The sequence below is a fragment of the Aspergillus ochraceoroseus genome (assembly GCF_002846915.1).
Source record: "Aspergillus ochraceoroseus IBT 24754 chromosome Unknown P175scaffold_1, whole genome shotgun sequence".
NCBI lineage: Eukaryota > Fungi > Ascomycota > Eurotiomycetes > Eurotiales > Aspergillaceae > Aspergillus > Aspergillus ochraceoroseus.
In genome coordinates, this window is record NW_024468476.1 from 1,510,085 (window position 1) to 1,535,219 (window position 25,135).

Consider the following 25,135-nt stretch of genomic DNA (forward strand, 5'->3'; position numbering starts at 1 on the left):
ACCTGGGAAGAAGAGCCATCGGTGGCGTTCTGGGCTCAACCAGATTGGCTCTCCGATACAATTCATGCCGTGGAGGACAAAGTGGATTCGTTCCTGATCCAAGACACAACCTTTGGCGTAAGACCTCATTGCCTAGGACTGTTAGGCACCAGAGTACGGAGTACTACGCCCCCGCTATGAATCTTTTAACTCTTGCTAATAATAACTAACCAGTGACCGCTAAGTGTTCTTGATGCTTGTTTCTGGCCTATCTACTCCGTACCTAGGTAGCTATTATGGTACAAACTACTTCCGATGGGTAAAGGCCAGATTCAGCTCGCCATAATATAACACAAAATTATCCTTGGCCTTTCCCAGAAACCGTGATCCGTCTTCTCCTGGGGCGAGCTCCACGTCGAATTCCATTACGAGTCGAGCGACTGTGGTTCGGATGTTCATCAAAGCAAGTGGTCGTCCGATGCAGTTATAGGGGCCTGGGTGGTTAACTTAGGGGAAAAAAAAAAAAAAAACCAAAAAAGAAGAAGGAAATCTTTATGAGCAATTGGCATACCGATGTTGAATGGAGCGAAAGCTCGTTTATCTTTGACTAACTCAGGGTATTTGTACCATCGCTCGGGAATAAACTCGCAGGGTTTCTCGTAGCACAGATTCGCTACCCACGTCATTAGACGAGTTCGTCAAACTTTTCAGCCCGTTCCATGAGAAGACTTACACCGTGCCATCGCATACAGCGGACAATACACATGGGTTCCTCCAGGAATATGAACTCCGTCAATGACAATTCCCTCTGGAGGAACCTTACGCTGCAACGCACTTGGCACTGCTGGATACAATCGAAGGGCTTCGTTGATGACTCCATTCAAATGTTTGAGATGGACGATCTTCGAGTGTAGAAACTCTCCGTCCGGTTCTTCGTTATCAAGGTACGGCGCCAGCTCTGCGCGCAATTTCTGGAATTCCTCTGGATGACGGACAAGTTCATAGAAGATAGTCGACAACGTTCCGGACGTGGTGTCGCTATGTTAACCCTATTAAAAAAAAAAAGAACTCCAAAAGAGAGACAAATATCGCACCTTCCTGCGATAATAACTAATCGCGAATCCCCATACAGCAGGTCTTTCTCTTGTTCACTTATCTTCCTGCCCTTCACGGGAGCAATCAAGGGTGAGCTGATATCGGGAATTTCAGGTTCATTCTGGACACCAGATCAGTAAAATATCACGCCAATGTATCAAGCCACTAACTTCTAATCTTTCCATTATCCTTTTCCCACAGAAATCGAGGAATTGCCAGAAATCCGACAACAAGCCGGGGATCGCTGCGACCAACAAGAAGAGCCATGCGGGAAGCATCAACCCCAATGAGCCCATGGTTCCGTTCAGTAGCTTAATAGCCCAGTGCGCCTCTCCTTTTTCAAGGCTCTCAAAGCCCTGTCCAAATGACAGGTCGCCCATTACGTCGAACGAGTACAAGTTAAACCACTTGGTGATTTCGATCGGCTGTCCCTCCATTTCTATAACCCGGTCGACCAATTTCTTACGATATCCACGAATGCGTTGTTCGTACCCCCGCAGCATCTTATCGCTAAATGCCGTGCTCCAAACACGGCGTCGCGCGTGATGCTCAGTCGGATCGCGGTGGGTCGGCAATGATGTCGTCGGATAGGAGAAATCGTATATGATCCCCTTCGTGCAACGAGAACTGGCGCCATGGACTGCCTCGATGCCTTGCGGATGAATAATCGACATATCAGAGGAGCCAGTGCGCACGAATGGGCCGTTAACCACAAAGTCGAAATGCGGGCAGCGAACGGGCCAGGGAATTTGCACAAAGGATGTAGGAAGATCCGATAAATGAGGAGACTTCCGTAGAGACCGAGGAGATATGCGGCGACTGGCTTGGAAACCGTACCCAAGGCCGTAGTCCATACCAGTCCTTGGGTGAACGAGAGACCAGCAGTTCCAGCTGTGATCATGAGCAAGAAGCACTTGATATAGAACAATCCATAGAGATGGTGCTCTCCTTTGTTGAAATATGCGACATGTGAGAAGATCCCGGTGAGAACCAGGCCGATATAAGTTGAGGGCAGAACCATGGCTGTTGCTGGGGCTGAATTAAATCCGAATGGATTGGTAGCAACAGGTAACCCCTCTCCTCGAAGATGGATGGGCCCCTTACCTATATATGTACAAAGGCAAATAGCCCACCTGCCTGTTTATTCATCTTCCCAAGTGCTCTTTCCGAGCGGGGTATATGCACTCTTTCACATTAGAAGCTATGGTGTTCCGTCAACGTGAATATGGAAGCGGTCCAGTCAACAACCAAATATCCCTACTAGGTACAGTACTAGGCAATAAATTTGCATAATAAACGCGTCTATACACGCCCAACCACTTAACGCGTATAACTAAATGGGTGGTATACTAAGTATTAGAGCTAGTATAGACTTTATTCTTTCTAATATTTGGACTTTACTATCAATTTACTATTTCATGGAATTTTTTTAGAATTTTTGAATATCTGGTTGTTGCGAAATATATATATTTTAGGTGGGTGGTCAAATATGGTGTGGTTTCTGTTGAACCACATTATGCAAACTTTTTGCAACCCACTGTAGGTATCTCACGGCCTTTAGATCATGGGAATCGCTGAACTAACGTCGAGACTCGTCCAACCCGGTATAGTAGACGCCTGGTTATATTTTTTTATGATCTCTTAGTGGCCCTAGAGCCATCTAACGCTGCATATTTAGATTGGATCCACTATAGACAGCATAGGAGAAGGAGAAGACAATCAACCCCCCAGATCACTCTTTAGTGCATTGATTACGGGAACACTGCAATCCCCACTTCACAACACCGATCAGATATGGTTCTTTACGTGTTGAGCGGCGAGAAGTGTTGGTTGGGGGGGGGGGGGTAGGTCCATCGACGGTGCATTTCTACTTCTGTTGCGCTGCTGTCCAGATTTTCTAAGCTTCCCTTTCCATATGTCGTCTGACATATATACCTAGGTCTGTGTTTTTGTTTACAAAGTGCTCCTGGTTGTAGATTGCGTGCTTAGTGACTGATGTTGGAGTTGTTGGATATACCTACCTAAATAAAAAAAAAAAAAACATCAAAACTAATACTTCGAACCCATACTATAGAGGGCTAGGGGATATGAAAGGCCGACTAATTTTTAAACCTCAAGATGAACAGGGGTTGAAATGCTCTACACTCTGTATTTACTATGCTAGAATTCTACAGGCGTCTGTCTTCTAGCTACTAGGAGGGGAATCATACTCCCAAGGTACTATGAACTAGCATAAATCACGCAAATATGCCAGCTAATCACCAATACAAGCACAGTGCCTTATTCAACAAAATTATGTATAACTAACTCACTCACTCCCAGTCTTGTGTGCACGCATTTCAAGGCAATTTATTTACATGGGTATTCCTGTTGAACAGCTTTCGGTATGATTCCCTGCACATGGTACATCATACCTATATGCCAAAACACTCTTCTCTTTTCCGAAATCCTCAAGAAGCTCAAGCCAAAGCGGTAATGATGGCATTGTAGGCACCCTTGGCTTTGTAGCTGCTGTCAAACAGCAATGGGGTACTTGATGCACGCCACGAATTCTATAATTAAATTAGCCGATATCCTCTTCCTCCAGTCTTGTTTTTGTAACCTCAAAGCTAAACAGAACACGCACCTTATCAGAAACACCCCAAACAGTGATACCAACACACTTCTTGACATTCAAGCAGGCGTTTACCAGCTATGTCCGTCAGCATAAATTCACTCGCATATTCTTTTGCGGCGCTCTTACGTTTAGATAATCGGAAGACGCGGCTCCAGCAATATCGAGTTCCGTGATCGCGACCTCAGAGACACCGGACGAGGCAAGAGAGCTCAGTGCTGTAGATGGAGGTCAGTATCGAGGGATTTATCTGCTAAGGATCTGGGTTACTTATGCTGAAGCTTGAGAACTGGGCCAATGGCTTGAGCTGGATGAGGGGTCAGTATATTGAATCCTAAGCGGTTGAAGGCCAAACTCTACCCGTAATGAGATTGAGAGCCTAGGAATAATCAGCAATCTTTTCATCCTATACATACTGGGAAAGACCAAACAAACGTACCAATTCCATCAATTGGAACACCATCCGCCAACCACTGTTTGACAAAGCGGACCATCGCTTTTGTTTTGGCGTAGCTGGCAGAGTCCAGGCTAAGGTTCCCACATTAGCACAGAATGTATGCAACATTCCTCGCAGCAAATACCACTTACTTGTAGTCATTGATATAGAGCTTCGCGTGCGGATCGGCAGCACGGGCAGTCTCAAAGGCAATCCGGACAAAGTCCTCGCCCAGGACGTTGTAGAAGACACTGCTACGGAATGTACCGTCCTCATTGAAGATTTCATTGACGACGTCCTGATCATCTGTGAGATATACGTTGTCGACTGGGAGGCTAGACGTTAACCTACCCAGTGCATGATCTTGCCCTTGTAACGGCCCATGACCTCCTTGATATGGTTGACCATGACTTCTTTCAGGGTGGTAGCATCCCTGATACTGGAAACCCAGGATGGGAGCTGGGAATGCCAGACTACTTCAATCAATACTGACTCACTCAAATGATATATACTTTTTTTTTTTTTGGAACTGACATACCAAGAGTGTGCCCGCGGATCTTCTTGTTATTCTGAGTGGCATAGTTGACCTGACAGACTTAATAACGTTCCTGAATCCATTGACAGACGAGGATGCCTACCAGATAATCCGCCCCAGCCCAGCTAAAACTACCCCGAGATGCTACAGACTGTTAAGCACCAAGCAGTCAAGCGGATGCGGGGATACATACGTTCAATGGAGTCCCACTTCATGCTGTTCTCCGGAGTCAACGCGCCAAAGTCGGCACGGATAATGGCTTCATTCTGCGAATTCTGGAGGAGAGTCTTGTCGGAGCAGGTTCCAAAATAGCTTTTTCCAGCAGCCACAAACGCATCGTTGATGCTTGCTGCCGCTTGACGAGAAATAACAGCGGATGAGGCCAAGGAAGCAAAAAGTGCGGCCCCAGCCAGAGACTTGAGATAGACCATTTTTTTTTTTTTTTTGTTCACAAAAAGCAATGTTGAAAGGGTGCACAGAGAAATCAAGTTCAGTATTTGTAAAAGACACGATAATGCTTATATGGCCCCGGTGGAAGAGTCGTTTTCTGGTGTCCGTACAAGACATGACTAGGGATGTAGATGTGGGTTTAGGCTAAAAGCTTCCATTTTAGACACGGACTGAAGCAATTCAGGACCGATCGACGTATTGGCGCCACTATATCTCTGGATGAGTTGTTTCAGCCACATTTCCCTTTCTTTCCGCGAATTTTCTTCCTACCTTCCTTTTATCACGGCCATGTCCCCTTTTCCAGTTTATTCTCCTACACCCTCCCCTCGCTGGATATTGACTGATGTTTCCGGCTGAATGTGAACTGCTTTTCCTTCGCCTTTGTACGGGGTTCGGAGCATGGGCGTGGACGCGAACTGAGAACTTCCAATATATAAAGGTAGGAACAAAAATGAATTCCTTGGACAGGTTTACGATTGATTAAGGAGGCTATATATACACCTCAGAGGCGAAACCGAGCCAACAAGTGGAGCTGGATGTATGAAACAGTAATCTATTGTTCAGAGATAAAGGTCTGATTCTCCTAAATCTAGTAATTGATTTACTAAAAGTAGCAAATATTCTAGGACAGATGCCTCTTGATGAGCAGTTTCACATGACAGATAGAGTCTTGTCTGAGAGGTTTCCCTCAGCGCGACACGGCTCGTATTTATAAGAACCTCTTAAGTTGAGCTACATATTCCTAGATCATACTTAGAAGGGCGTAGTGCTTGAGATCACAAATGGAGCAATTGAGAAAGGAAACCCATGACATTGCAATGGAAATTTACTAGTGTTTCTAGCAGAGAAGGTTTCGGAAGAAGGCTTTAGCCCTCATTGATCTGGTCGAGCTGTGCTCGGGTTGGTTCATGCTGGAAGGCTCGGTCTTGCGAGGATGGCCGCGCGACAATATTGCTCAGATTAGGACATGGCTTTGTGAGATGGGGTACAATCAAAAGGTGTCAAAACAGCCATTTCTCGCTGATACAGTATGATATTGGTCCACAAAACACTCATTTGACATGAAATCATCACAACATCTCTCCTCATCTGAGAGGCTTTGTCTCGGTAGAAGTAGCGCCAGGGCGGATGTTCTCGAGCAATGCAGGGGTGCATAGTCTGGAGAATGTTGACCATGCCATTGAGAGAAGTAGCAGTGTTGATGTTGATTCATAAGCTTGTTCAACTGTAACACATTGAACTCTGAGGGTAATGTCTGAATAATCTTGGTAATCTTCTTTAATGTCTCCTGTGGAGGCGCAGCCACTGAAAGCTTCACCAGAGCATTCTTGAAAGACGAGACTCCAGGGGTTATATTCCTCTGAATGGGAGAGCGATTGGCTGGGGGCTTTGGCCCAGGTGTTTTTGTCTCCTGAATTCTCTGCAGGTCATCAGCAGTGACATAGGGTTGCAAGTCTCGAGGCGCGCCATACAGGGCCGAGCATGACGCACCTACACTAAGAAACTGCCTGGAAGGCGTCTTCGACATCACCACAGCAATATTTCCTATAAGACACGCCTCCTAGGTCCGGCAGAGGCCTACTACTCATGTCTTCCTATGTGTGAATAGTCAGATCTTCCTAGATTTTGACCCCAACTTGAACCGTCCATCATATGATACCCACCAGAATTATTGCTACAGAGCTATATATTTATTAATACGATGAATGAATTTTATTGCCAAATTTTTGTACTAAACACAGTATGCCTGAGCGACACGATCCTTCTCTCTCTCCAAAAACTGCTCGAAGGTCCCCAAAGGAATCCCCCAAGCCCGCACTTCGTCCATATCCACAAACTGAACCATGTCCCTTGCAAACTGTTGTCCAGCAAGAAATGGATTTGTCGCTTTCTGACGGTCGACTTCATCCTCCGCCAGGTAGTTCACCTTCAGGTGACGACCGGTAGCTCTAGAGAGCGACTTCACCAGATCATCCATCCCTAATAACTCCGAAGCGATCTCAAACTCCTTCTCGTGAAACCTATCCGGATCCCCAAACGCGGCTGCTCCAAATTTCCCAATATCATTCGTATCGATCATGGGAAGAACAGTCTCGGGAGTCAGAGCTGTTGCAAATTCGCCCTTATCCACCAACCCAGCGTACATCATGTGCACATGTGGCGGAAGCATATTGGCCATGAAGCTTCCAGGACGAATGATTGTCCAAGTTTTGAATCCAGCGCTGCGTACCTCCGCTTCAACGGCTTGCTTGCTTAAAAGGATATTCGCGACAAAGCTATTGGGATCCCAGTAACGGAGGCGCTGGGGTTCGGGAACGGCAAATCCGCTCGAGTAGACAACCTGTTGGATGCCGACTTCTTTGGCGACGGAGAGAATTCGCTTTGCTTGAACAAGCTCCCGCGATATGTCGGTAAGGTCGGGCTTGAGGTTGAGGAACAGGCCGGTGCATCCTTTCATACCTTGGCGAAGAGAGTCTTCGTCGTCAAAGTCACCTTTGAAGAGGGTGGCACCGGCTGATTGGAGAGCTTGGCTCGCTTTGGATGAAGGATCACGGGCGATAGCTTGTGCTTTCATGTTGGATTTAAGGAGGTTGTTGACCATGGCACCTCCTTGGGCACCTGTAGCGCCGCAGACAAAGATGGTAGGCATGGTGGGCATGGTAGACAGTATTGAAAGGAATTGCGGTGGAAGGAGATATGAATCTTGATGGTAGAATAGATGTCTTTGCAGCTCCGAATGCCGGGCTTATATAGTAGAGACATCTAGGTAGTATCCGTATACAATCGATGGTGAACTTGCAGTACCCTATACTTCGTAGCATGCGGACTTCCTCTCCTCCACTCCATCTTCATTGGTTCTTTGAGATATTCTCTCTGCCTTTAGCGTGCGGAACTCCGCTGCCAGTCCCACCTCTCTAGCTCCATCCACCATTTTTCTTTCGTCTCTGGGATAGGCCATTTCTCCTGCCCGCTGCACATTAACGATCTCGAGCATTGAAAGAAAATGAGTACGTCAAGAGAACGGGATATCCCCCCGCCACGACGGAAATCTTGCGAGGCCTGTAGAGCAGCGAAGCGGCGCTGTGATCTAGCTCTTCCCACCTGTTTCCGATGCGCGCAGCGAAATCTCGCTTGTGTATACCCAGGCCTACCCGCGCCAGACTCGATTCCCGATATGTTAGCGTTCACATATTGTATGACCGACTTTAATTTTACTCCCACTCCCGTTTTGGATGGGGACATGTCCACCAACTGGTCTATACCTGCTCCAGCCCCGGTAGACTTAATACCTGGGGACCTTATTCAACAAAACCTTCAACTTATGTCGGCTAAAACCAAATCCTCTCTTGATCTTTCCGTCCTTCTGGCATCCCGATTTCAGTACGCCATTGACACCCTGCAAGAGGTGCCTCGTATGATGGTCACTGAGAACCGGACCCCCTGGTGCCATCCAGAACTCTACAAAGACGGAATGCCTAAGGTTATGCAAGGTACATCTCACCACCAGAGTTGTGACATCAGCTCCGTTTTTGATATCTCGAATCCTAATGAAGATAGTAGATGCCTACGCCTGCTGTGCTCTCTACATCACAAAGAACCCTATCAACGGCCCGCTAATCACCACACACATCCAGTCCCGACACCAGGAGCTCATTCTCTCCTCTCTCCCAACCTCGCCACCTGAAGTACTCGCACACACTCAAGCCCTGCTCCTCTACCAAATCATGTACCTTTTCGACCCAACCCTCAACAGCAATACCGCCATTGAAACCCTAAGCCTCTCCGCTCTCGAATCCGCAGCATTCTTCCTCTTCAGCAGCACGCACTTCCCACCAGCACCGCAAGAAACAGCCCCCGGCATGGCCCCATCCACATCACTAACCTCACTGCTCCCCAACACCCTCCAATCCACAATCCAATTCTGGAAGCTTTGGGTTTTTGGGGAATCCGCGCGCCGCACGATTCTGTTCACGTTCTACTTCATCCAAATCTTCCGCCTACTCCATGGAGACCGAGATCTGAAATGCGATGGGAAACTAGGCATCTTGCACTCATGGTATTCCTCTGCGCATCTATGGAATGCACCTAATGCGTTGGAGTTTGCTGTTGCATGGGCAGAGAGAGAGCATTTTATCGTGCAAAATGTAAATTTCTCCAAGGTGTTGAACGAGGCCCAACCGAGTGATGTGGACCTCTTTGGGAGAATGCTGCTAGTTACTCTTCTGGGGATCGATCAAGTTCAGGCGTGGTTTTGCCGGAGGGGGGCTATATTATAATTTTTCTTTCTTCTTCTTTATTAATGAGCATCCGATAACTATCAAGGGATCCCAGCTTCCACAAGCTGAGAGTAATGACCCTGACTCGCGTCATTAGGTATAAAATACCAGATCTGTGCAAGCCGTATAAGGGGGCTTAAAACCAGGACCAGCTATGTAATATTTTCATGAACAAGTAAGCAAGCAACCTTTGAATATTTCAGAGTCTTTTCAATCATGTCCAAGGGAGGCTAGGAGGAATCGAGTACCTCCTGGATTCTATTGTAATGCCTCGTGTAGTTCATGTAAATGACGCAGAATAAGTCCTCTATCCCCTGTATATCCTTCTCATTCCTCGATTGCGTGGAACAAGGGAAGAGGGCGCAATGCCAGGGGAATTCTTAAAATATTACTTTGATAACCGAAATACTTCACCTATCCATACTTAGAACTGTAGTAACTTCTTCAAGTCACCTAACCCTATAACCAGGTTAGACTGAGTATTGTGTTATCCTAATAAACCCCTTGTTAAAGGGATACTGTAGAGTTGTTCTTTGTCCGCAAAGAGAAAAGTGTTGACATTATAAAGATGTCCATACCAAAATCACTAGATAGGAAATTGATAAATCACTGATAAATAAAAGTTTCATGTCTTAAACCTCTGAGCTGATCAGCCCTCGCTATCTCCAGGTTTACACACACCTATTGGCTTTGAGTTCGCATTCCACGTACTTTGATAGTAAGTAAGGGTCGCAAGACACGACCAGGTCAAGGAATGACAGGAGCGAGAACACAGTACGGAGTAATTAGACATATAGCGATCTCACTCAAAGCACTGGCATGCAAGGGTGGCTACCCTGGATAGGAATGTTTCCATAGTCAACATTGGCTTCAAAACAACAATCATCATCGAGCATTTATTGTCGTGCTTTGCCCTCGTTCTGTGCTCATCATCCATCCACCTGCTACACTCACACTGTCTCTTGTCTTCTCTGATACTTGAGAAACAAACAATCTTAAAAAAAAAAAAAATTTTTTTTTGAAAAGAATAAATTTGATCCCCCAACCATCACAATGAAGTTCTCGATTAGCGTCGCTGTCATCTCCTTCATCGCTGCTGCGACTACTGCTGCGGCTGCCCCTTACGAGCAGATCCGCTTCCCCGTGCCGAGTACCATGACTGTCGAAGAAGGAAGCACAAAATGCGGTGACCAGGCACAGCTTTCTTGCTGTAACAAGGCCAAATATGGCGGCGATACCACCGAGGTCGCCAAGGGAATTGGAGCTGGTCTGCTGAGCAACCTCATCGGATCTGGTTCTGCTGCAGAGGGACTCGGCCTGTTCGATCAGTGCTCGAAGGTGGATGCCCAGGGTAAGTTGGTCACATCATTCGACTTGGGAGTCGAGCCACGCATGAAGTGCTGACGGATATTCTAGTTGCCGTCCTTGTCGGAGTGCAGGACATCCTCAACCAGAAGTGCAAGCAGAACATTGCGTGCTGCGCAAAGTCTCCAAGCGGTGCAGTAAGTTTTCCACCTTCATTTAGTTACCAATAAACTCAAGCTTACAAAAAACAGACCAACGATCTCATTGGTGCTGGCCTCCCCTGTGTTGCCTTGGGCTCTATTCTGTAGTGAAGTTACGGGGTTTTGCCGAGGGAAGCAAGGGTGTTATTGGGTCCATTAATGTATAATTTAGGAGGCATCATCAATCATAATATTTACCGTCCCTTTTCTTCGGAGACCGGATCATACCATACATCTAAACAATTAGTATCTGGCCGTGGAGTAGGAAAAGAAAAAGAAAAAAAGAAAACCAGGAGAGGAGGAAAAGAAGGAAAAATACATACCGTACAGATGTCTTTGCCATCTACGCACTCGATCTCACTCACCAACTCAAAGCCCAGCTTCTCATAGATAAGTAGATTAGGGACTCCTTTGGAACTTTCTAGGTAACATGGTACCCCCTCTGCATCTGCTCTTTGCGTAACAGCCTCTACGAGTTTGCGTCCGACCCCCTTGCCCCGTGTCTCTGCTCGCACGGCGATAACATTACAGAAGTAGTACCCCTGGGGACTAGACCAAGTCTCGGCCTGGCTTTCGGCCTGGAGCTCTTTCCATTGTAGGTAGCGGTCGACGCGGAGTCCGCCACGGCCAGCGTAGCGAATATTGGCGAGCAGTTGGCGGAAGGAGAGGATCCAGTCGTGCACCCTCTCGGAGAGGGATGGTGGCGATGATGCCGGACGAGGTGATATCCACCAGCAGACCCCAACGACTCGATTTTGGTATTTTGCGACATAGATAGGGGCATTGCAGCCGAGGCCGTGGAGGAAGTGAGCGGACAGTGACGCGGTATTCCGGGCGCGATTATACTACATGGCAAATTAACATTCCTAGAGAGAGAGAGAGAGAGAGAGAGAGAGAGAGAACATACGGTTGAAGGGTTAAACAAGTACAGGAAGTACGGATCGTCCACGAAGACGGTCTGGATGCATTCTACGGCCTGCGGAATGTCCAATTGGGTCAGAGGGAGGATTTGGATATCCATGATGGTAGTAGAGGGCTTAATTGAAGGTATTTTCAAGATTCCAACAATGCGTCCGTTTCCTCCCGCAAATCCCGAGTGCACCTCTATAAAAAAAATCATGTCACACAGTGGGATACCAGTATGTAGTTATATATATAATTTCGATTCAACAGGGAGCCCTAACCAGTCCTGGCAGTTGTAGGCGGAATGCTCTTACTGTACAACATGGGATGGCATCACCACCACTCAGCGGCTTCCTCCCCCACACACCGATCGTCGATAGTTCAGCTTCACGTTAGACCGTATTTGGCAGGTGGTGCCGGAGCCCGCTTTCATATTACGGATACTCCTGCACGCGCCTCACTTTCTCATTCGAATCGGGTCGGGGTCCGAGTCTGACTGGTCTCAGGAACTGGAAGGGATTTTGTGTTGTCGATTCCGCCTCCATTTTCTGGTACAGCGGGAATCCCGCCGTTGTCTCTTCCACGTAGATCCGCTTCTGTTTCTGCTCGCTCCATTCTCCAGCGTAACAATGTGCTTCCAACCCCTTTGCCCTGGGCTGTGGGTGAAATCCAACACTCCGCCACAGGAGCTCTGCATTCCACCATCAAAAAGAAAACATCCTCCCCGCCCAGGCCAAGAAACAAGAAAAAGGAAAGAAAAGAAAGGGGGGGGGGGAATAGATACCTTTGTCATCATCCCGTAACATCCCTGTCCTTTCGCCTTGAGATTATTCAAGAAGCCATGGTAAATCTCCATCCGCGTTCCCTCAGGATACTGAACCTCCGCCGCCGCTGTCCCGGACAAGACTCGTTAGTCCTACAGCTCACGAGGGACCATATGAAAGGAAGCCAACTGGTTTCAAGACAACTGGGATTAACATCAGTGGAACGAGCTATTGCCAGTGAATGCTTTAAGAAGGTACAAGGGGAGATCCCTCACTCGAGACCCCCGTATACGTACTGTACTGGATGTCAAAGGCGAGTTCGAAACATACGTGCGGGAGAGAAAAGTTGTTTCAAATACAGATTAAATAAGAATTCATATACATTTCCAGCGCGACCCCGCAATCAACATGAAGAAGCCCGGTATCCCTAGGGCTTGCAATCCCACGGAAGAAGCAAAAGCTAAGCCCACTTTCCTAGCAATCCCATCAAAGCCATTCCAGCAATTAATGAGATCCCACCGACGAGAACACGTCTAATTGGAGCATTCATAAGATCTCCTCCCTCGATCACCCAATCGCGGGCCCACATGTCCACTACACCCACCCACACCAGGATACCTGCGGAAAGGGCATTTAGCGTGCCCAACGCAAGAAGGGTACTCCTTTCGTTGCCGTTAAATGAGTGCAACGCCCCAAGTCCGATGGCCATACCGATGGGTGTAATCCCCGCAAAGACCCCGGCCATGAAGACTTTGTTTGGGAACAAACGACCTGGAAGGAGCGCAATCCTGGCACCAAGCGCCAGACCTTCGAAGAACTGGTGGAAAATGATGACTACTAAGAGGGTGCGATAGAGAGAATCTCCGGCCACGACCAGGGTAAGTCCGATCAGAATACTATGGAAAATGACTCCGGCTTCCATGACAATCACAGGGAGTTTGGTATTCGGGTTTGTTGGATCCAAGGGACTCCCGTGGTGGTGGCCTAGCTGGACGAGGGTTGCGTGTTCCTGCACTCGTGGCTGCTCTGGAGAAGCCGCTTTGGATACCTCTGATACAGTTTCGGTTGGTTGCGGCGACGATCTGGAAGAGGAACGAGCGAAAATGATGCGATGCCCGATATACTCTGTCAGGAAGGAGAGGAAAACGCCAGCCATGACAATGGCAGAGGTTGTGGCTTCGTATTCCAATTCCCCGAGGCAGTCGTTGGTGAACATAAGGTTGGCATGCGTGTAGAGCTGACTTGGTTAGTCTTTCAAGTTTCCAGCGGGTGGATGTCTCTCTACGTGGGAACCATCCTGCTTGAACATACATGAATAAATGCAGTGGCAAGAATGACACCCGTGCCGAGCTGCTTGATCACAATGCTGATCCAAGTATTGAGAGACGCAGATGGTAGCTTCGCCAGTATAAGGGGAATGAAGACGCCAATACCACTGGTGACAAGGACAACAAATAAAGTTCCTATTCGCAAAGGCACATCATAATCGCGAGTCTGGATCCCACAGGTGGCAGCACTGCTTCCACTTTCTTCCGATTCAACCCCCACACAGTGTCTTTCTGGTCAGCACGTTTACCCACAGTTGAAAGGTGGGGGAATCAGGATACATACTCCACGCCCGCGTGAAAATGACAATCCAACTCTTGCCCGTTTTCTTCTTCCTCCGACGCGGATGATTCACTGCCGTGGTCGTCGTCGTCGTCGGCGGCATGGGTTGATTCTCCCACTTCCAGGATCTGGACGTCGTTTCCGTCAGGGTCAACACAGTATCTGTCTTTTATTAGCTAAACATTAGAGACTCAGAGCAACCATCTCTTTACCTTTCCTCCCCGTAAGAATGGCAGCCAGTATACTGAGCGGGCAACGCTCCTGTCGGAGTGGCTGTTAAGATTACCTGGACTTCGTCCCCATCTTGGTCGATGCAGTATACGTTTTCTCCGTGCGTGTGGCAATCAGTGACAGCAGCTGCACAAACGACGCTGGAGAAAAAAAGAAGTGATAGAATCTTCATGGTCTATACAATGGACGTGACAAGATATTGAAAGTCAAAAAGATAGCCTCGCGGTATGGTTGCTTGTCTAATGAGTAGTGAGAGGGGGGGGGGTTGAGGATATTTAATGTCCCTACTCGCAAGATCTCGTCCTCGATATAATGCCTCTTCTTCTATCATTCTCCGTGTCGGGTGGGAGGAGAGAAGTTTCAGCTTGTCCACTACCAAGGTACATCCGCCAAGTTGGAGGCCAAGAAGATCCTCCGAGACAAAGTCAGGCTCGCTGCTCCCAGAGTCCTTCCCAAGGCTGGGCTGCTTGGCAGGCTTAGTATAGAGATGAAGCTATACAGGACATGAAAACTTGTTGTATATCCCAAGGTCCTTCTCGAGAAGTTATAAATCCCATATCCTCCGGTGGGGGGTAATCATCAGAGCGCAATCTACCGCAAATATTTCAGAGACCGGCCCTCCATCACCGCAATCGGAGCCTACGATATCATTCTCCATGGAAACAAGAATAACGTTCTGTTCCGCTGTGATAACCCTGACGGAAACTGTGCTCTTGAAGGTACCTCCTCCCCTCCATGTACATCTAATCGTGGGTGGGTGGGTGGGTAAATAGTTAATGACTGGAATATTATAGGGTGGGGTTGGCCACGGGCGCGGGGGAAATGCGTCCGATGAAACTGTCATCTGTGAACTCAGCTACCAAACTCGTCGATCGCTAAGCACGATGTGTGCACTTACTTGGCTATACGGTGTCCGAATTCGAGACGTCCACCTTCTGGGCCGGTGATCTGCTCCACCGTCTGTATCATATATGCCTGCCATGGGGCAGGGATTCGTGGAACATTTCGCGGACGGGTACGAGGCAGTCCTGGAGCTTGCTGGGAGTAACAAATCGGGTTTCAACGAGAGACTCGGAGAACGCTCCAGGATTTTGCTCTGGAGAGTTACGCGTACGATGTGGCTGTTCCTGGGGTTGGGTGTGTGGGTGATGACCACCACCACCAGCCTTTGGAGCAGGAGTCTGGTGAAGCCCATAGCCATGGCCATGACCATGACGATGAGAACGACGAGGAAGACGATCTACCCCAGGCAAGTCAATTCTTTTCTGTATTGTACTGTTGGCCAGGCCTTACTGACCACGGTTAGAACTGCCATACGGCATGATGGAGGCGAGATTCATTGCACTTAATCAGGAGAACAGGTTCGATTTCAGTGGATTGTCCGTACATCTGCCTCGGGACTATAATCGGAGCTTGGAGACAACGAATCCGGTCTGCATCAACCCATGGGTATCGATAAAGATGGAGAAAGATCAGCTAATGAAGATATCTACATTTCCCTATTCCCTATTCTCGTTTCCATGCACCTTGTTGTATTTCCGCGCAATCAATGTGGAATACATCTTCTTAGCCTCCGTCTTTGTTGTATATCGATGTACAAAAGCCCACAGGACAGGAGTCCAAAGCACAAGCATAATCATACTTCAACCCAAGTTAGCGTGTGTTCGCAGCGCAAAGCAAAGGGATGAGGAAAGCCTACAAAGTCAATACTCCGAAACAGCCGCAGGCAATCGCAATGGCTCTTGTTGAGACAGGGCCATGGCTTCGGTAATAACGGCGCTTCGTGCGCTTTGAGGTCGGATCGGAATCATGATCGTAGTCATTGCAATAAACAAACATGAGCGCAAACGCGGCACCCCAGGCAAGCGTTTTGAACCCGATGAGGATCAACGACCCTATAGATGGCCGAGGGTCGCTCAACGATCTTGGTCTAGGAAGCCGTATATCGAAACCAAGGATGCAAGTTATTTGAAGTGCGCCCTTTTGACACCCATTCGTCAGCTTCTTGACCAACAGAGAACTAAAATAATAGTAATAATAAGCCCGGAGAGCCCCTTACCAGTGCTAGATTATATATCGCGGCCGGTCTTAAACTACCGGTGGAAATCCTGGAGATGATGATAGCAGACAAGGCGAGGACCAGGGCTCCGAATGCCCAGGACAAAAACGTACATATTCTCTGCGCTTTATATTCGGGAGGTATGTGCTGTTCCTCGTCTCCTTTTTCGTAGTCAGTCATTTCAAGGTCCCTATCTTGAAGAGTTGTGAGGGACTGGTCCCGAACGTTTAGGCCCATCAGATTTCTAGATAGATTGTACATATTCTTGGAGGATCCGGTCCCTTATATATGTAAACGTTTCTACTGTTCCACATATCTGGACAAGGCGTATATAAGTCCGTTATTTTCTATTGGTCTGCATACGCCTTTATTTGTTATATTTATAGATCTTTGTGTTGTCTACGGGTCTTTGTGTTGATTAGGTACATATTAAACACTGCCGGAATAGGAATGGTTTTGGGCCGCTGGGGATAAGGCTTGTTGTACCAGGAAGCAGCAAAGCATCAAGAGAGGTCAATAGAAGCAAATTGAAGGAGACAATCAGAAAAAAAAGCCTAGGCGCTTTTATCTCCGCGGCCTTGTTTGATGAGTCTGGTTGTGGCTGTGCTACTACACGCAATCTCTCGTTGATGTATATGGACGGATGCGATTTTAGCCCTACAAAGAAAGAAGAGTCTTTCAATTTACCTATTCCAATCCTTCAGAAGAAATACCGCCAGCACACGCTTTTTGTGAGTACCGGCGAGGCTTCGTCCACGCCCGGGATCAGCCTTGACTCCCTAGTAGTAGTAACTAGTTAGTTCTCGTGTCTGGAATGATGACTTTTCGTGTTGCTTGGGATTGCCCGCCGAGGCTGAACCTCGTTATTTTGGACACTTGAAACCCGGGGCTGAAACTTTGACTCCGTCGACAATTGGAACCAGCATTATTATATCCGTAATTTATTGCCTCTGGTCTATTTCTAATACGATATGAGGTGAATTTGTTATTCTCTTGTTGTATTTAATTCGTTTAATATTTGAGAATTCAACGCAGAGGCACACACGTCCCGCTCTTCTCAGCCGCGACAAGCGAGTCCCGAGCAAGAGCAAGAAGGGATAATTCGGGTTAACTCCGTAGATAGAGAAAATTAGATGGTAAAATCATCTAGATAAAAATAGGGGTCTGTGTGGACATTCCATCTGATAAAGAATCGAGGAGCGCTAAGTGAAGTTGATATAGCTGGCTGGAGATAGTGAGCTATACGACGCCGCGTCCGATCACTGAAATATATATTTTGTCAAGTCGGTCAGAGAATCTGAAGGATGGGGTCAATAATACCCATTCGGATGATATCTAAGGAGAGGAAAACATGAACCCTACAGACATCGCGCAACTCTTCGATATCTCGCCTATTGCACAGTATATCTCTGAACCCAATCTCAGGAGACCATCTCTACTCTAACTCTGTGTTTATTCCTCCTACAATAGGAATTCAACCTCTCTTGTACGGAGTATTCCCGAAAGCCAGGAAGAGCCCTAGGTATTCCCGCGTCCCGGTCTGTTTACACACGTGTGCTGAATGCTGACGCGAAATCGCAGAACTTTACCAGTGTCTTCACGAATTATGGAGTAGCTGTTGGCGAATGCGCTCCGTCGCTCTGGACCGCGGGGAGAGCCGTGTCACGTCATTTCTAGCACAGCCCTATTATTGAAACGTCTACAGGGATCGAACAAGGGACACGTTGCACTACCTGCACCAGAGATCTCAGAGAATATCGAGGCGATGATGTTGACTAATTGCACGATGTGTATATTGGATAAATCAACATAGAAAGGAAGTGCTGAGCTGCACACATGTCTCATGAGGTCCCCGAGCTTAGGATTCCATCAGACGCCAAAAAGATTACATTATCTTGAAATATACCAACTATCCTGTGGAGGTGGAGAGAGAATGCCGTGCAGGCGAACCCTAAAGTGGGTAACCCAAGGCCCTTGCAATCCACATCACAAGGCGCGGTTCTGTTCTCTCTCCTGTCCTCCCTCCGGAAAGTGATTTTTTTTTTTTCCAGATACATATATGGACTGCAGATATTCAGCCTCTAGCTCGCCCCAAGCAGTCAAGTCAGGAATCAAGGGGTCAAGGTCAGGTTTGATCGTGTTACATCAAAACAAGACACTTTCATCCCTTCTTACAAGGGAATGTAGGGTTTATTTTGACTGGTGCAAAAAAGAACCCAATAACTAAATGGATCCAATCTCAGTCTCGCCCCGCACCGGCCCTGTCTGTGGCGGTTGCTGTTTTTGAAAGGCTCGAAGGGCGGAATGAAAGGAGGCATTTCGACTCAGTCTCGCAGTCAATATGGGGTGATTAGTCTGGATCAGGCCGCAGCAATGGGCTAGACTCTCGGAATAATTGTGTTGGTATAGTTATGGCTAATCAGGTACGGAGTTGACAAGCTGTTGGATATCCGGTAGCAACATGCTGGGCATAATAATGTGTAGGAAGAAATTATGGTGGGAGAGACCAAAACCAACCTGGATATATGTAGATTATTGATTTGCCAATTCAGGTATTGAATCAATGTTACCCATGAATTAAATAGCAGAATTTTTAGATTTGTTTCAACCGGGTTGTGGGATTTCTGTTGGGTGAATCTCCACAAATATATATCTAGGTCTAATATACTCCGGAACTATATAAACGTAGTTATATTAAGCTCTGTCGAGGTAATTCATCCACATCCTTCCCCTGAACGGTACTTTTTTTCAGACAACCGGAAATTAAGACCTTCACTGGAGGGTTAATATATGATGATGCCACGTACGAGTCTTGTAGGTAGAATGGCCTGCGAATTCAAGAGGATAATCAGAATAGTTATAAAAGTGGTGATCCAGGCCAGTGAAACCAGGCGAAACCCAGGTACCTAAAAGTAGAATGACAGTTGCCTTCGGGATCGTATAGCGATCATTGCCGTGCCAACAACCCGGAATGCATGTCAAACCCCTGCAGCGAGACATCTTAAAAATTTCAGGGTGAAAATCCATCACAGAGGGAAGCGGCAATCTCAAGACCTTCCTGGCATGACTGGAGTTTGGTGACAATTTATGACAGCTCCCACGCCTGCTACTCCTGAGCTCATACTCCGATATTTTCGTTGCTCCCCTATTGTCCATAATTATAGCACCCCGTTTCCCAGGGCAAGGAGGGAACCTTCACAAGACGATGGTGCCATCCATTCTCACAAGCCCAACGTCCAGAAAATCAGAAGATGAGACCAAACTTGCACCTTCATCACCGCAGTCGATCAGAGAAATCGAAACCAAGACCGCCGCCCTCCCTTTTGTCCCTGAAACAGAGCCCATCCGCTCTCCTATCCGCTCTCCCATCCGGCAAGACGATGACTACGACCCATTTGCCGGGGCAAAGCCGTGCTCTCCATTCTATCGCCATGCTACGTTGTTACATAAAGTTGACCGACTGACAATCCAACCGAAACGGTCGCGGAGCGTGGAGGAAAACCCGACCGACAACGAGGAGAGTCGGGTGCTATGGCGGCGCCTGGATGACGATGAAGCACCGGACCAGCGAGGGCGAGGGCCAAAACTTTGGGTTCAGGAGAAGAGGCGATGCGACTGCATGCAGGGCCTCACCAAGAAACAACGACTACTAGTCAAGGTGGCCGTGGCCGTGATTACTGTAGGAAGCATGGTGGCTATTGCAGTAGGGATTACCGCAGCCGTGGGAGGGGGCGTGTGGAAACCTGATCACCAGCAAAAGGCTTTTGGAGGATAGACTACGGTGAGCCAGAGGCTTTTGAATGGGCGATTTTTTCTTCTTCTCTAACGCCCGTGAAGGTGACCAGGCTTCGACAGTCATGCATAGAAGATACAGCTGGGCGAAGTGTGGCGGTTTTGTATGTATTTTGGATTCTTGTCGACCATATTGTATAATAGGATTTGGTGTTTATCAGGCAGGGAGGCACTCGTGTTTTTTTTTTTTTTTTTTTTTTTTTGAGGCGCAGGTATTTTATTTGATTTGATTTTATATTTTTAGCAAGGGAAAATTACAGAGCGGACAAAATGAAATGAAGAAGTTGCGATGGTGTTCATGTGGATACCTTGGCGCCTGAGTACCTTAGTGCCTTGCTGCCTGGCGTGGGGAGGAATATCGGGCCGTGCACGTGACCCACAGCAGAATAAAAAGCGCAAAAATTTTGGGCGCCTCTGTTTTTCTTTTTCCTTTTTTTTCCTCACATCGAAAAAGCTTAACAGAACATGCCACGACCATCGTCCCGAACATCTCACGGCGATGTGTTGCCTTCGATCCTCGGATCGTTCGGTTCTGGAGAACAATGCTTTCCTTGATAGGAAGTTTCCCTCTCGTTGTGTCCTCTTAAGTGAGGGCGATGAGGGGGGAATGTCGATGACGGGATACATCATGTACGTGCAAAATAAATGTGTAAATGAGTAAGATGAGTGACATCAGATCCGTAGATCCGCTGTAACTGAGAGAGACAAAATGTCAACAACACCGGCATTCTGCAATGCCAGCTGGGGTTAAGCCCCGGCGGTGTCGGTCTCGCATTGGCCTGCGTGCTGGCTCGACGACGAGAGACGCAAAACTGAAAGCCTGTAGAAGCTGCGAGAGAACTTGAAGCGACGAGGAAGAGAGCACGAGCTCTGTGAGGGCGAACGAGGGCGAGACCTGAATTTGTGTGGCGCTCGTTTGTGCGAAGGGGGTGAAAGACACATACTCATCCCTTGGGGGCGGCGTGAGCAGGGAATGGGAATGCTCACATATACTGCTCGTGCTAGAATGGAAGTAGTCTCCAGGCCTGTTGTCCGGGCGCTTTGGCCGGGTCTCACTCCATTCCTGAACACATTCCACTGGCCCAAGTGCATGCCTGGTGGTAATTGTTTACCAGGGGTTGCCTGGGAGCTCACGTAGGGGACAACATGTGGGAGAGAAGGGGGACCGATAAAAGGTCCAGGAGAGGCCACTGGACTCGAAGAAGGATGTGATTGTCAGAGACGGAGTCCAGAGTCGACATAGGTTATTTGTTAGGTTTTGTTCTTTTTTTTTTTTTTTTCACTTTCATTCATTCAACTGACCCATTGGCCTGCTGGCCGAAGTCGCTCATTTATCTTAACAACATAGTCGAAACGCCACACGGAAGTTTAGTTTGAAAACGCCTAGGACAGGATGAAGAACTTGTGCGTTGGGATCCCGCTGGCTGTGCTGGCCAGTGTTGCTACAGCGCAGGTTATTGGAGGACCTGGCGGGGTTGACGTTGGCAATGATGCGTCTATCCCGACCAGCAACAGCTTTACCAGCTCGGTCACGGATGACTGGGTTGATGACCATTCTTTTGAGGTGAAACATGATGTCCATGTATACCCCCCTCATGAGCATGCCGAGGGCGCGGGCTGCGAAACCTGTGGCCACAAGAAGCGTGGTGAGCCTTGGGCTGCGACTGTGATTGGCGGCCCTGGTGGTATTGACACTGGAAACGACGCGACAATTCCAGTCACCAATGACTTCTCGTCCAGTGTGACAGACGACTACACGGACGATCATTCCGTGGATATCGACGAGACATTTGCCATCGGAGGATGGCCTCACGAACACGGCTTTAGACCCGGTATGCCGGGGTTTGAACGGCGTAGCAAAGGTCAATTCGCTGAGGGACCCGGAGAGGCCACTGTGATTGGGGGTCCATCAGGAGTTGATGTCGGGAACGGCGCGGATATCCCGACTGACAACTCGTTTACCTCCAGTGTTACGGATACCTACACTGATGATCACTCGGTGGACATCAACGATAAGACCACAATCTGGGCACCGGAGCACCCTGCGCATGGTTATCACCATCCCATGCATATTGCCAGACATTCTGGCAAGGGCCCTACGGTTATTGGTGGACCTTCAGCAGTGGACGTTGGAAATTCTGCAGACATCCCGACCACGAATTCCTTCTCAAGCAGTGTGGACGACACTTACACCGATGACCATTCTTTCTCCTGGGAGAGTGATTTTGTCGCGGGCCGGCCTCACCTGCGCCGTGCGCTTAGACAAGGTCCAACTGTTATCGGGGGTTCCAGTGGTTTCGACAGCGGAAACACTGCAGTTATTCCCAGCACTAACAGCTTTGACAGCGAGACCACGTCGACTCACAACGATAACCACGCAGTCAAAATCAATACTGAGGAATATATAAAAGGTGGTTATGAAGCTGAGCCTCATGTGATCCCTCACCCGCACTATAACCCGGTGCCAGGCCCACAGCCACCCGCGCCAGAGCAACCTGTGCCATATGCCGAGCCTAAGCCCAGCTGCACTGAGGTCACCGGCGTGGTGGAGACTGTGACCAGCACTGCTTATACGACCGAGACTGTTCCTGTCCATGCTCCCCACCCAGAGCCCGCACAACCGCAGACTGGCAATCCCGAGCCCGAGTATCCTGCGCAGCCAAGCTTTGAGCCTCACCCCGGGTCCGAACCCAGTGACCCTCAGCCAGAACAGGAGCCCGCCCCCACGCACGCCGAGACGGAATCCGAACCCGAGCCTACTTATCCTACTCCGGAGTCGTCTGAGCCTGAAGGCCAGAGCGAAAACAGCCATCCCGCACCAGAGGCCCCGCAGCAGGAACTTGCGCCGGAGCCGGAATCTGCCGGCTCTGAACCCCAGTTTCCCGCTCCTGAGAATGAGGACGAGGACGGCTCTATGTCTCCCGTTCCAGTTTATCCTGACGCTGACGCTCAGCATGGCAGCCTGGCCAGCCCTGCGCCAGCCGCCACGCCCGTGGAAATGCCCGCATATCACCCCTCCGGAGCAGCCACTGAGCCAACTTCTGTGCTCGTCGTCTTTGCGCCCATGAGCTCAAGCATGCCTAGCGCGCAGGTTTCGTCCTACTCCGTGATCCCCGTTTACGTCCCCACCGCGAGCAGGACCCCGATTGCTCCCGGCGCTTACGACATGGATGCCAGCACCCCTTCTGACAGTGCTAGCTTCGTTGCACGTCCTAGCGGTGCGTCGGCTGAGGAATTCAATGGCCCAAGCGAGCCATCTCCATCCTCGCACAGCACCTTGTTCACCGGCTCCGCAGCGAACATTGCGCCAGGTGCGGGCATTATCTCCATCTTCTGTGGTGTCTTCGGCTTGTTGGCCTTTGTGTTGTAACATGTTTGTTTTGTTTTCGTTTCGTGACGTTCTCTTTGCAGCAGTCCACGCTGCGCTTCTAGAACGTCTGCGTCTACTTCTTTTAGCATGGCCCAAGTCTGCCTGATGTCGGGTAACTTTACATTAGTTGCCTGTAGGGCTTCGGCCGGTGAATTTCCATCTCGTTGTATACTGAGCCACCTTTCTTGCTTTGCCCCCGTAGCCAGTGTGGTGTTGTATAAGGTTGTACTTTATCATTGTTCTCACCCCATCTTGATCCGTAGCCGGTATACCACACACAGTGTTCCTGTATCGGTACAAATTAGCGTAGGACGCGATTGTCCTACCCCATGACGAAGCGCAGTCATCTCCCTTCTGCTTACCCTATACTGAACCGTAAGCTCACAGCCTCTCACTCCCTTGAAAATTTCCATTCGAAGACCCTATTCATCAATCACAAGTCCTTTCCCTTCCAGTACCTAGTACATAGAAAAAGATAGCTCACCAGATTAAAAAAAAAAAAACAATTACAAACGTAAACTACATACGAGACCGTGGCCCGCGATAGGCACTCCACGGATGAGATCCCCAAGTAGGAGCCATAACAATCTGGGGAAGAGTTTGCCCTACAGCCCTGGGCGAGACCTTTCGCTGGGACCACCACATCAACAACTGGTGAAGGTGCTTTCTTCGCAACGGTTTCAGCAAAATATCATCCATCCCTCGGGCCAGATAGCTTTCGCGGGCTTCTCTGCAATTGGTAGCGCACATCCCGATAATGGGAGCCATGCATATTCTAGGGTCCGTGGTAAATGGCGGCTGTGTCCGAATCATTCGGGTAGCCTCGAAGCCGTCCATGACCGGCATTGAGATCTTGTAGAGGTCAATTTTATTAAAAACAAACGAGGTTATTTCCAAAAAAAAGAAAATTTCAGAAAGGGAATGTTTATACATACATCCATCAGAATAATATCAGGCCGTGGACATGTTACTGGATCGGCTGCGAGGTAGTCGAGCGCTTGTTGGCCATTGTCCACCACTGCAAGAGTGCAGCCTAGCCGCGTCAAGACGATTGTTGCGAGCTTTTGATTAATGGAACTGGGAGTAGACATTAGCGACTTTTCAGTGATCCCCAGAAACAGACCAAGAGACAAGGGCTCACTTGTCTTCAGCAATAAGAACATGCATTTTGTGATGACTTGACGGGGGGTTGGAGTGGAACAGAAATATACGGAGTATTCGGGGGCTAAAAAGAGGGGAAATTCGCTCTATTATAAAGACTCTCTCTCCCCTACCTAGGTAGCCTCTATCTGATTCCATATATCTCTCTTCCCTCTTTCCAATCTCCTATATGCCATAATATAAAGGAGCGTATATGGGGATTCCGCTGCTATTTGCTGTCAAAAGACATAATAACATCCCTCTTTTATCCTCGCTGAATCTGACCTTCTCGATATAATAATAACGTTATTATCCCCACCTCGACTAGTTATTAGTTTATTACCACTATAAGATAAATCATAGGATGCCCAAGTTTT

General features: G+C 48.4%; 14 protein-coding genes across 14 annotated transcripts; 6 read left to right on the forward strand and 8 right to left on the reverse strand.

Moving 5' to 3' along the window:
• Nucleotides 1–264: 264 nt before the first annotated feature.
• Nucleotides 265–2,350, reverse strand: P175DRAFT_0513208 (cytochrome P450). Its single transcript, XM_040898736.1, has 6 exons — nt 1,747–2,350; nt 1,245–1,726; nt 1,074–1,195; nt 713–1,017; nt 551–652; nt 265–473 (listed from the first exon to the last, which is right to left on the reverse strand). Exons 1-6 carry the CDS (start codon nt 2,093–2,095, stop codon nt 286–288), a joined length of 1,548 nt encoding a protein of 515 aa, XP_040755569.1. The 5' UTR covers nt 2,096–2,350; the 3' UTR covers nt 265–285.
• A 1,183-nt stretch (nt 2,351–3,533) lies between these two features.
• P175DRAFT_0469889 (endo-1,4-beta-xylanase) lies at nt 3,534–5,090 on the reverse strand (the record flags this gene model as incomplete). The annotated part of the gene is made up of 11 exons (XM_040895019.1): nt 3,534–3,626; nt 3,701–3,766; nt 3,818–3,908; nt 3,963–3,995; nt 4,049–4,067; nt 4,128–4,216; nt 4,277–4,422; nt 4,476–4,600; nt 4,663–4,711; nt 4,763–4,803; nt 4,853–5,090. 11 exons carry the CDS (start codon nt 5,088–5,090, stop codon nt 3,534–3,536), a joined length of 990 nt encoding a protein of 329 aa, XP_040755570.1.
• Nucleotides 5,091–6,841: 1,751 nt separating this feature from the next.
• On the reverse strand, nt 6,842–7,759 carry P175DRAFT_0427944 (NmrA/HSCARG family protein; the record flags this gene model as incomplete). Its single annotated transcript, XM_040893278.1, has 1 exon — nt 6,842–7,759. The coding sequence occupies one exon, from the start codon at nt 7,757–7,759 to the stop codon at nt 6,842–6,844; it is 918 nt and encodes a 305-aa protein (XP_040755571.1).
• A 338-nt stretch (nt 7,760–8,097) lies between these two features.
• On the forward strand, nt 8,098–9,414 carry P175DRAFT_0469893 (Zn(II)2Cys6 transcription factor domain-containing protein). Its single transcript, XM_040895020.1, has 2 exons — nt 8,098–8,600; nt 8,668–9,414. Exons 1-2 carry the CDS (start codon nt 8,114–8,116, stop codon nt 9,384–9,386), a joined length of 1,206 nt encoding a protein of 401 aa, XP_040755572.1. The 5' UTR covers nt 8,098–8,113; the 3' UTR covers nt 9,387–9,414.
• A 1,025-nt stretch (nt 9,415–10,439) lies between these two features.
• Nucleotides 10,440–10,999, forward strand: P175DRAFT_0505874 (hydrophobin family protein; the record flags this gene model as incomplete). The annotated part of the gene is made up of 3 exons (XM_040898141.1): nt 10,440–10,737; nt 10,803–10,888; nt 10,943–10,999. The coding sequence occupies 3 exons, from the start codon at nt 10,440–10,442 to the stop codon at nt 10,997–10,999; spliced, it is 441 nt and encodes a 146-aa protein (XP_040755573.1).
• A 73-nt stretch (nt 11,000–11,072) lies between these two features.
• P175DRAFT_0425644 (GNAT family N-acetyltransferase) lies at nt 11,073–11,912 on the reverse strand (the record flags this gene model as incomplete). Its single annotated transcript, XM_040893128.1, has 3 exons — nt 11,073–11,126; nt 11,215–11,736; nt 11,799–11,912. 3 exons carry the CDS (start codon nt 11,910–11,912, stop codon nt 11,073–11,075), a joined length of 690 nt encoding a protein of 229 aa, XP_040755574.1.
• A 1,106-nt stretch (nt 11,913–13,018) lies between these two features.
• zrfC (putative ZIP Zinc transporter) lies at nt 13,019–14,569 on the reverse strand (the record flags this gene model as incomplete). Its single annotated transcript, XM_040895021.1, has 4 exons — nt 13,019–13,795; nt 13,870–14,113; nt 14,170–14,328; nt 14,379–14,569. 4 exons carry the CDS (start codon nt 14,567–14,569, stop codon nt 13,019–13,021), a joined length of 1,371 nt encoding a protein of 456 aa, XP_040755575.1.
• A 390-nt stretch (nt 14,570–14,959) lies between these two features.
• On the forward strand, nt 14,960–15,559 carry P175DRAFT_0537813 (uncharacterized protein; the record flags this gene model as incomplete). The annotated part of the gene is given in 3 exon segments (XM_040900325.1): nt 14,960–15,154; nt 15,192–15,453; nt 15,465–15,559. Coding segments are annotated over 2 exon segments (348 nt in total), but the record flags the coding sequence as incomplete, so codon positions are not given.
• P175DRAFT_0537823 (uncharacterized protein) lies at nt 14,975–15,821 on the forward strand. Its single transcript, XM_040900326.1, has 2 exons — nt 14,975–15,116; nt 15,192–15,821. Exon 2 carries the CDS (start codon nt 15,369–15,371, stop codon nt 15,744–15,746), a length of 378 nt encoding a protein of 125 aa, XP_040755577.1. The 5' UTR covers nt 14,975–15,116; nt 15,192–15,368; the 3' UTR covers nt 15,747–15,821.
• On the reverse strand, nt 15,805–16,863 carry P175DRAFT_022642 (uncharacterized protein). Its single transcript, XM_040892634.1, has 3 exons — nt 16,457–16,863; nt 16,097–16,377; nt 15,805–16,038 (listed from the first exon to the last, which is right to left on the reverse strand). The coding sequence occupies exons 1-3, from the start codon at nt 16,715–16,717 to the stop codon at nt 15,897–15,899; spliced, it is 684 nt and encodes a 227-aa protein (XP_040755578.1). The 5' UTR covers nt 16,718–16,863; the 3' UTR covers nt 15,805–15,896.
• Nucleotides 16,864–19,205: 2,342 nt separating this feature from the next.
• On the forward strand, nt 19,206–20,451 carry P175DRAFT_0520138 (uncharacterized protein). Its single transcript, XM_040899140.1, has one exon. The coding sequence runs from the start codon at nt 19,662–19,664 to the stop codon at nt 20,229–20,231; it is 570 nt and encodes a 189-aa protein (XP_040755579.1). The 5' UTR covers nt 19,206–19,661; the 3' UTR covers nt 20,232–20,451.
• A 544-nt stretch (nt 20,452–20,995) lies between these two features.
• Nucleotides 20,996–21,579, reverse strand: P175DRAFT_0527641 (uncharacterized protein; the record flags this gene model as incomplete). The annotated part of the gene is made up of 2 exons (XM_040899542.1): nt 20,996–21,443; nt 21,551–21,579. The coding sequence occupies 2 exons, from the start codon at nt 21,577–21,579 to the stop codon at nt 20,996–20,998; spliced, it is 477 nt and encodes a 158-aa protein (XP_040755580.1).
• On the forward strand, nt 21,527–24,062 carry CweA (putative GPI anchored protein). Its single transcript, XM_040896250.1, has 2 exons — nt 21,527–23,691; nt 23,741–24,062. The coding sequence occupies exon 1, from the start codon at nt 21,642–21,644 to the stop codon at nt 23,616–23,618; it is 1,977 nt and encodes a 658-aa protein (XP_040755581.1). The 5' UTR covers nt 21,527–21,641; the 3' UTR covers nt 23,619–23,691; nt 23,741–24,062.
• P175DRAFT_022728 (response regulator) lies at nt 23,878–25,087 on the reverse strand. The gene is made up of 3 exons (XM_040892637.1): nt 24,760–25,087; nt 24,554–24,695; nt 23,878–24,470 (listed from the first exon to the last, which is right to left on the reverse strand). Exons 1-3 carry the CDS (start codon nt 24,915–24,917, stop codon nt 24,138–24,140), a joined length of 633 nt encoding a protein of 210 aa, XP_040755582.1. The 5' UTR covers nt 24,918–25,087; the 3' UTR covers nt 23,878–24,137.
• Nucleotides 25,088–25,135: the final 48 nt, after the last annotated feature.

What these genes read in the sequence shown, in the direction of transcription:
- P175DRAFT_0513208 (XM_040898736.1), bottom strand. Translation starts at nt 2,095, where the DNA reads ATGGTTCTGCCCTCAACTTATATCGGCCTGGTTCTCACCGGGATCTTC. An exon ending in GCTGTATGCGATGGCACGGT is followed by an intron (nt 653 to 712) that starts GTAAGTCTTCTC and finishes TGACGTGGGTAG; the next exon opens with CGAATCTGTGCTACGAGAAA. An exon ending in TTTCGCTCCATTCAACATCG is followed by an intron (nt 474 to 550) that starts GTATGCCAATTG and finishes TTAACCACCCAG; the next exon opens with GCCCCTATAACTGCATCGGA.
- P175DRAFT_0469893 (XM_040895020.1), top strand. Translation starts at nt 8,114, where the DNA reads ATGAGTACGTCAAGAGAACGGGATATCCCCCCGCCACGACGGAAATCT. An exon ending in AATGCCTAAGGTTATGCAAG is followed by an intron (nt 8,601 to 8,667) that starts GTACATCTCACC and finishes TAATGAAGATAG; the next exon opens with TAGATGCCTACGCCTGCTGT.
- P175DRAFT_0537823 (XM_040900326.1), top strand. Translation starts at nt 15,369, where the DNA reads ATGCCTGCCATGGGGCAGGGATTCGTGGAACATTTCGCGGACGGGTAC.
- P175DRAFT_022642 (XM_040892634.1), bottom strand. Translation starts at nt 16,717, where the DNA reads ATGTACAATCTATCTAGAAATCTGATGGGCCTAAACGTTCGGGACCAG. An exon ending in CGATATATAATCTAGCACTG is followed by an intron (nt 16,378 to 16,456) that starts GTAAGGGGCTCT and finishes GGGTGTCAAAAG; the next exon opens with GGCGCACTTCAAATAACTTG. An exon ending in TGTTTCGGAGTATTGACTTT is followed by an intron (nt 16,039 to 16,096) that starts GTAGGCTTTCCT and finishes CTTGGGTTGAAG; the next exon opens with TATGATTATGCTTGTGCTTT.
- P175DRAFT_0520138 (XM_040899140.1), top strand. Translation starts at nt 19,662, where the DNA reads ATGGTGCCATCCATTCTCACAAGCCCAACGTCCAGAAAATCAGAAGAT.
- CweA (XM_040896250.1), top strand. Translation starts at nt 21,642, where the DNA reads ATGAAGAACTTGTGCGTTGGGATCCCGCTGGCTGTGCTGGCCAGTGTT.
- P175DRAFT_022728 (XM_040892637.1), bottom strand. Translation starts at nt 24,917, where the DNA reads ATGGAATCAGATAGAGGCTACCTAGGTAGGGGAGAGAGAGTCTTTATA. An exon ending in GTTCTTATTGCTGAAGACAA is followed by an intron (nt 24,696 to 24,759) that starts GTGAGCCCTTGT and finishes GTCTACTCCCAG; the next exon opens with TTCCATTAATCAAAAGCTCG. An exon ending in CTGATATTATTCTGATGGAT is followed by an intron (nt 24,471 to 24,553) that starts GTATGTATAAAC and finishes GACCTCTACAAG; the next exon opens with ATCTCAATGCCGGTCATGGA.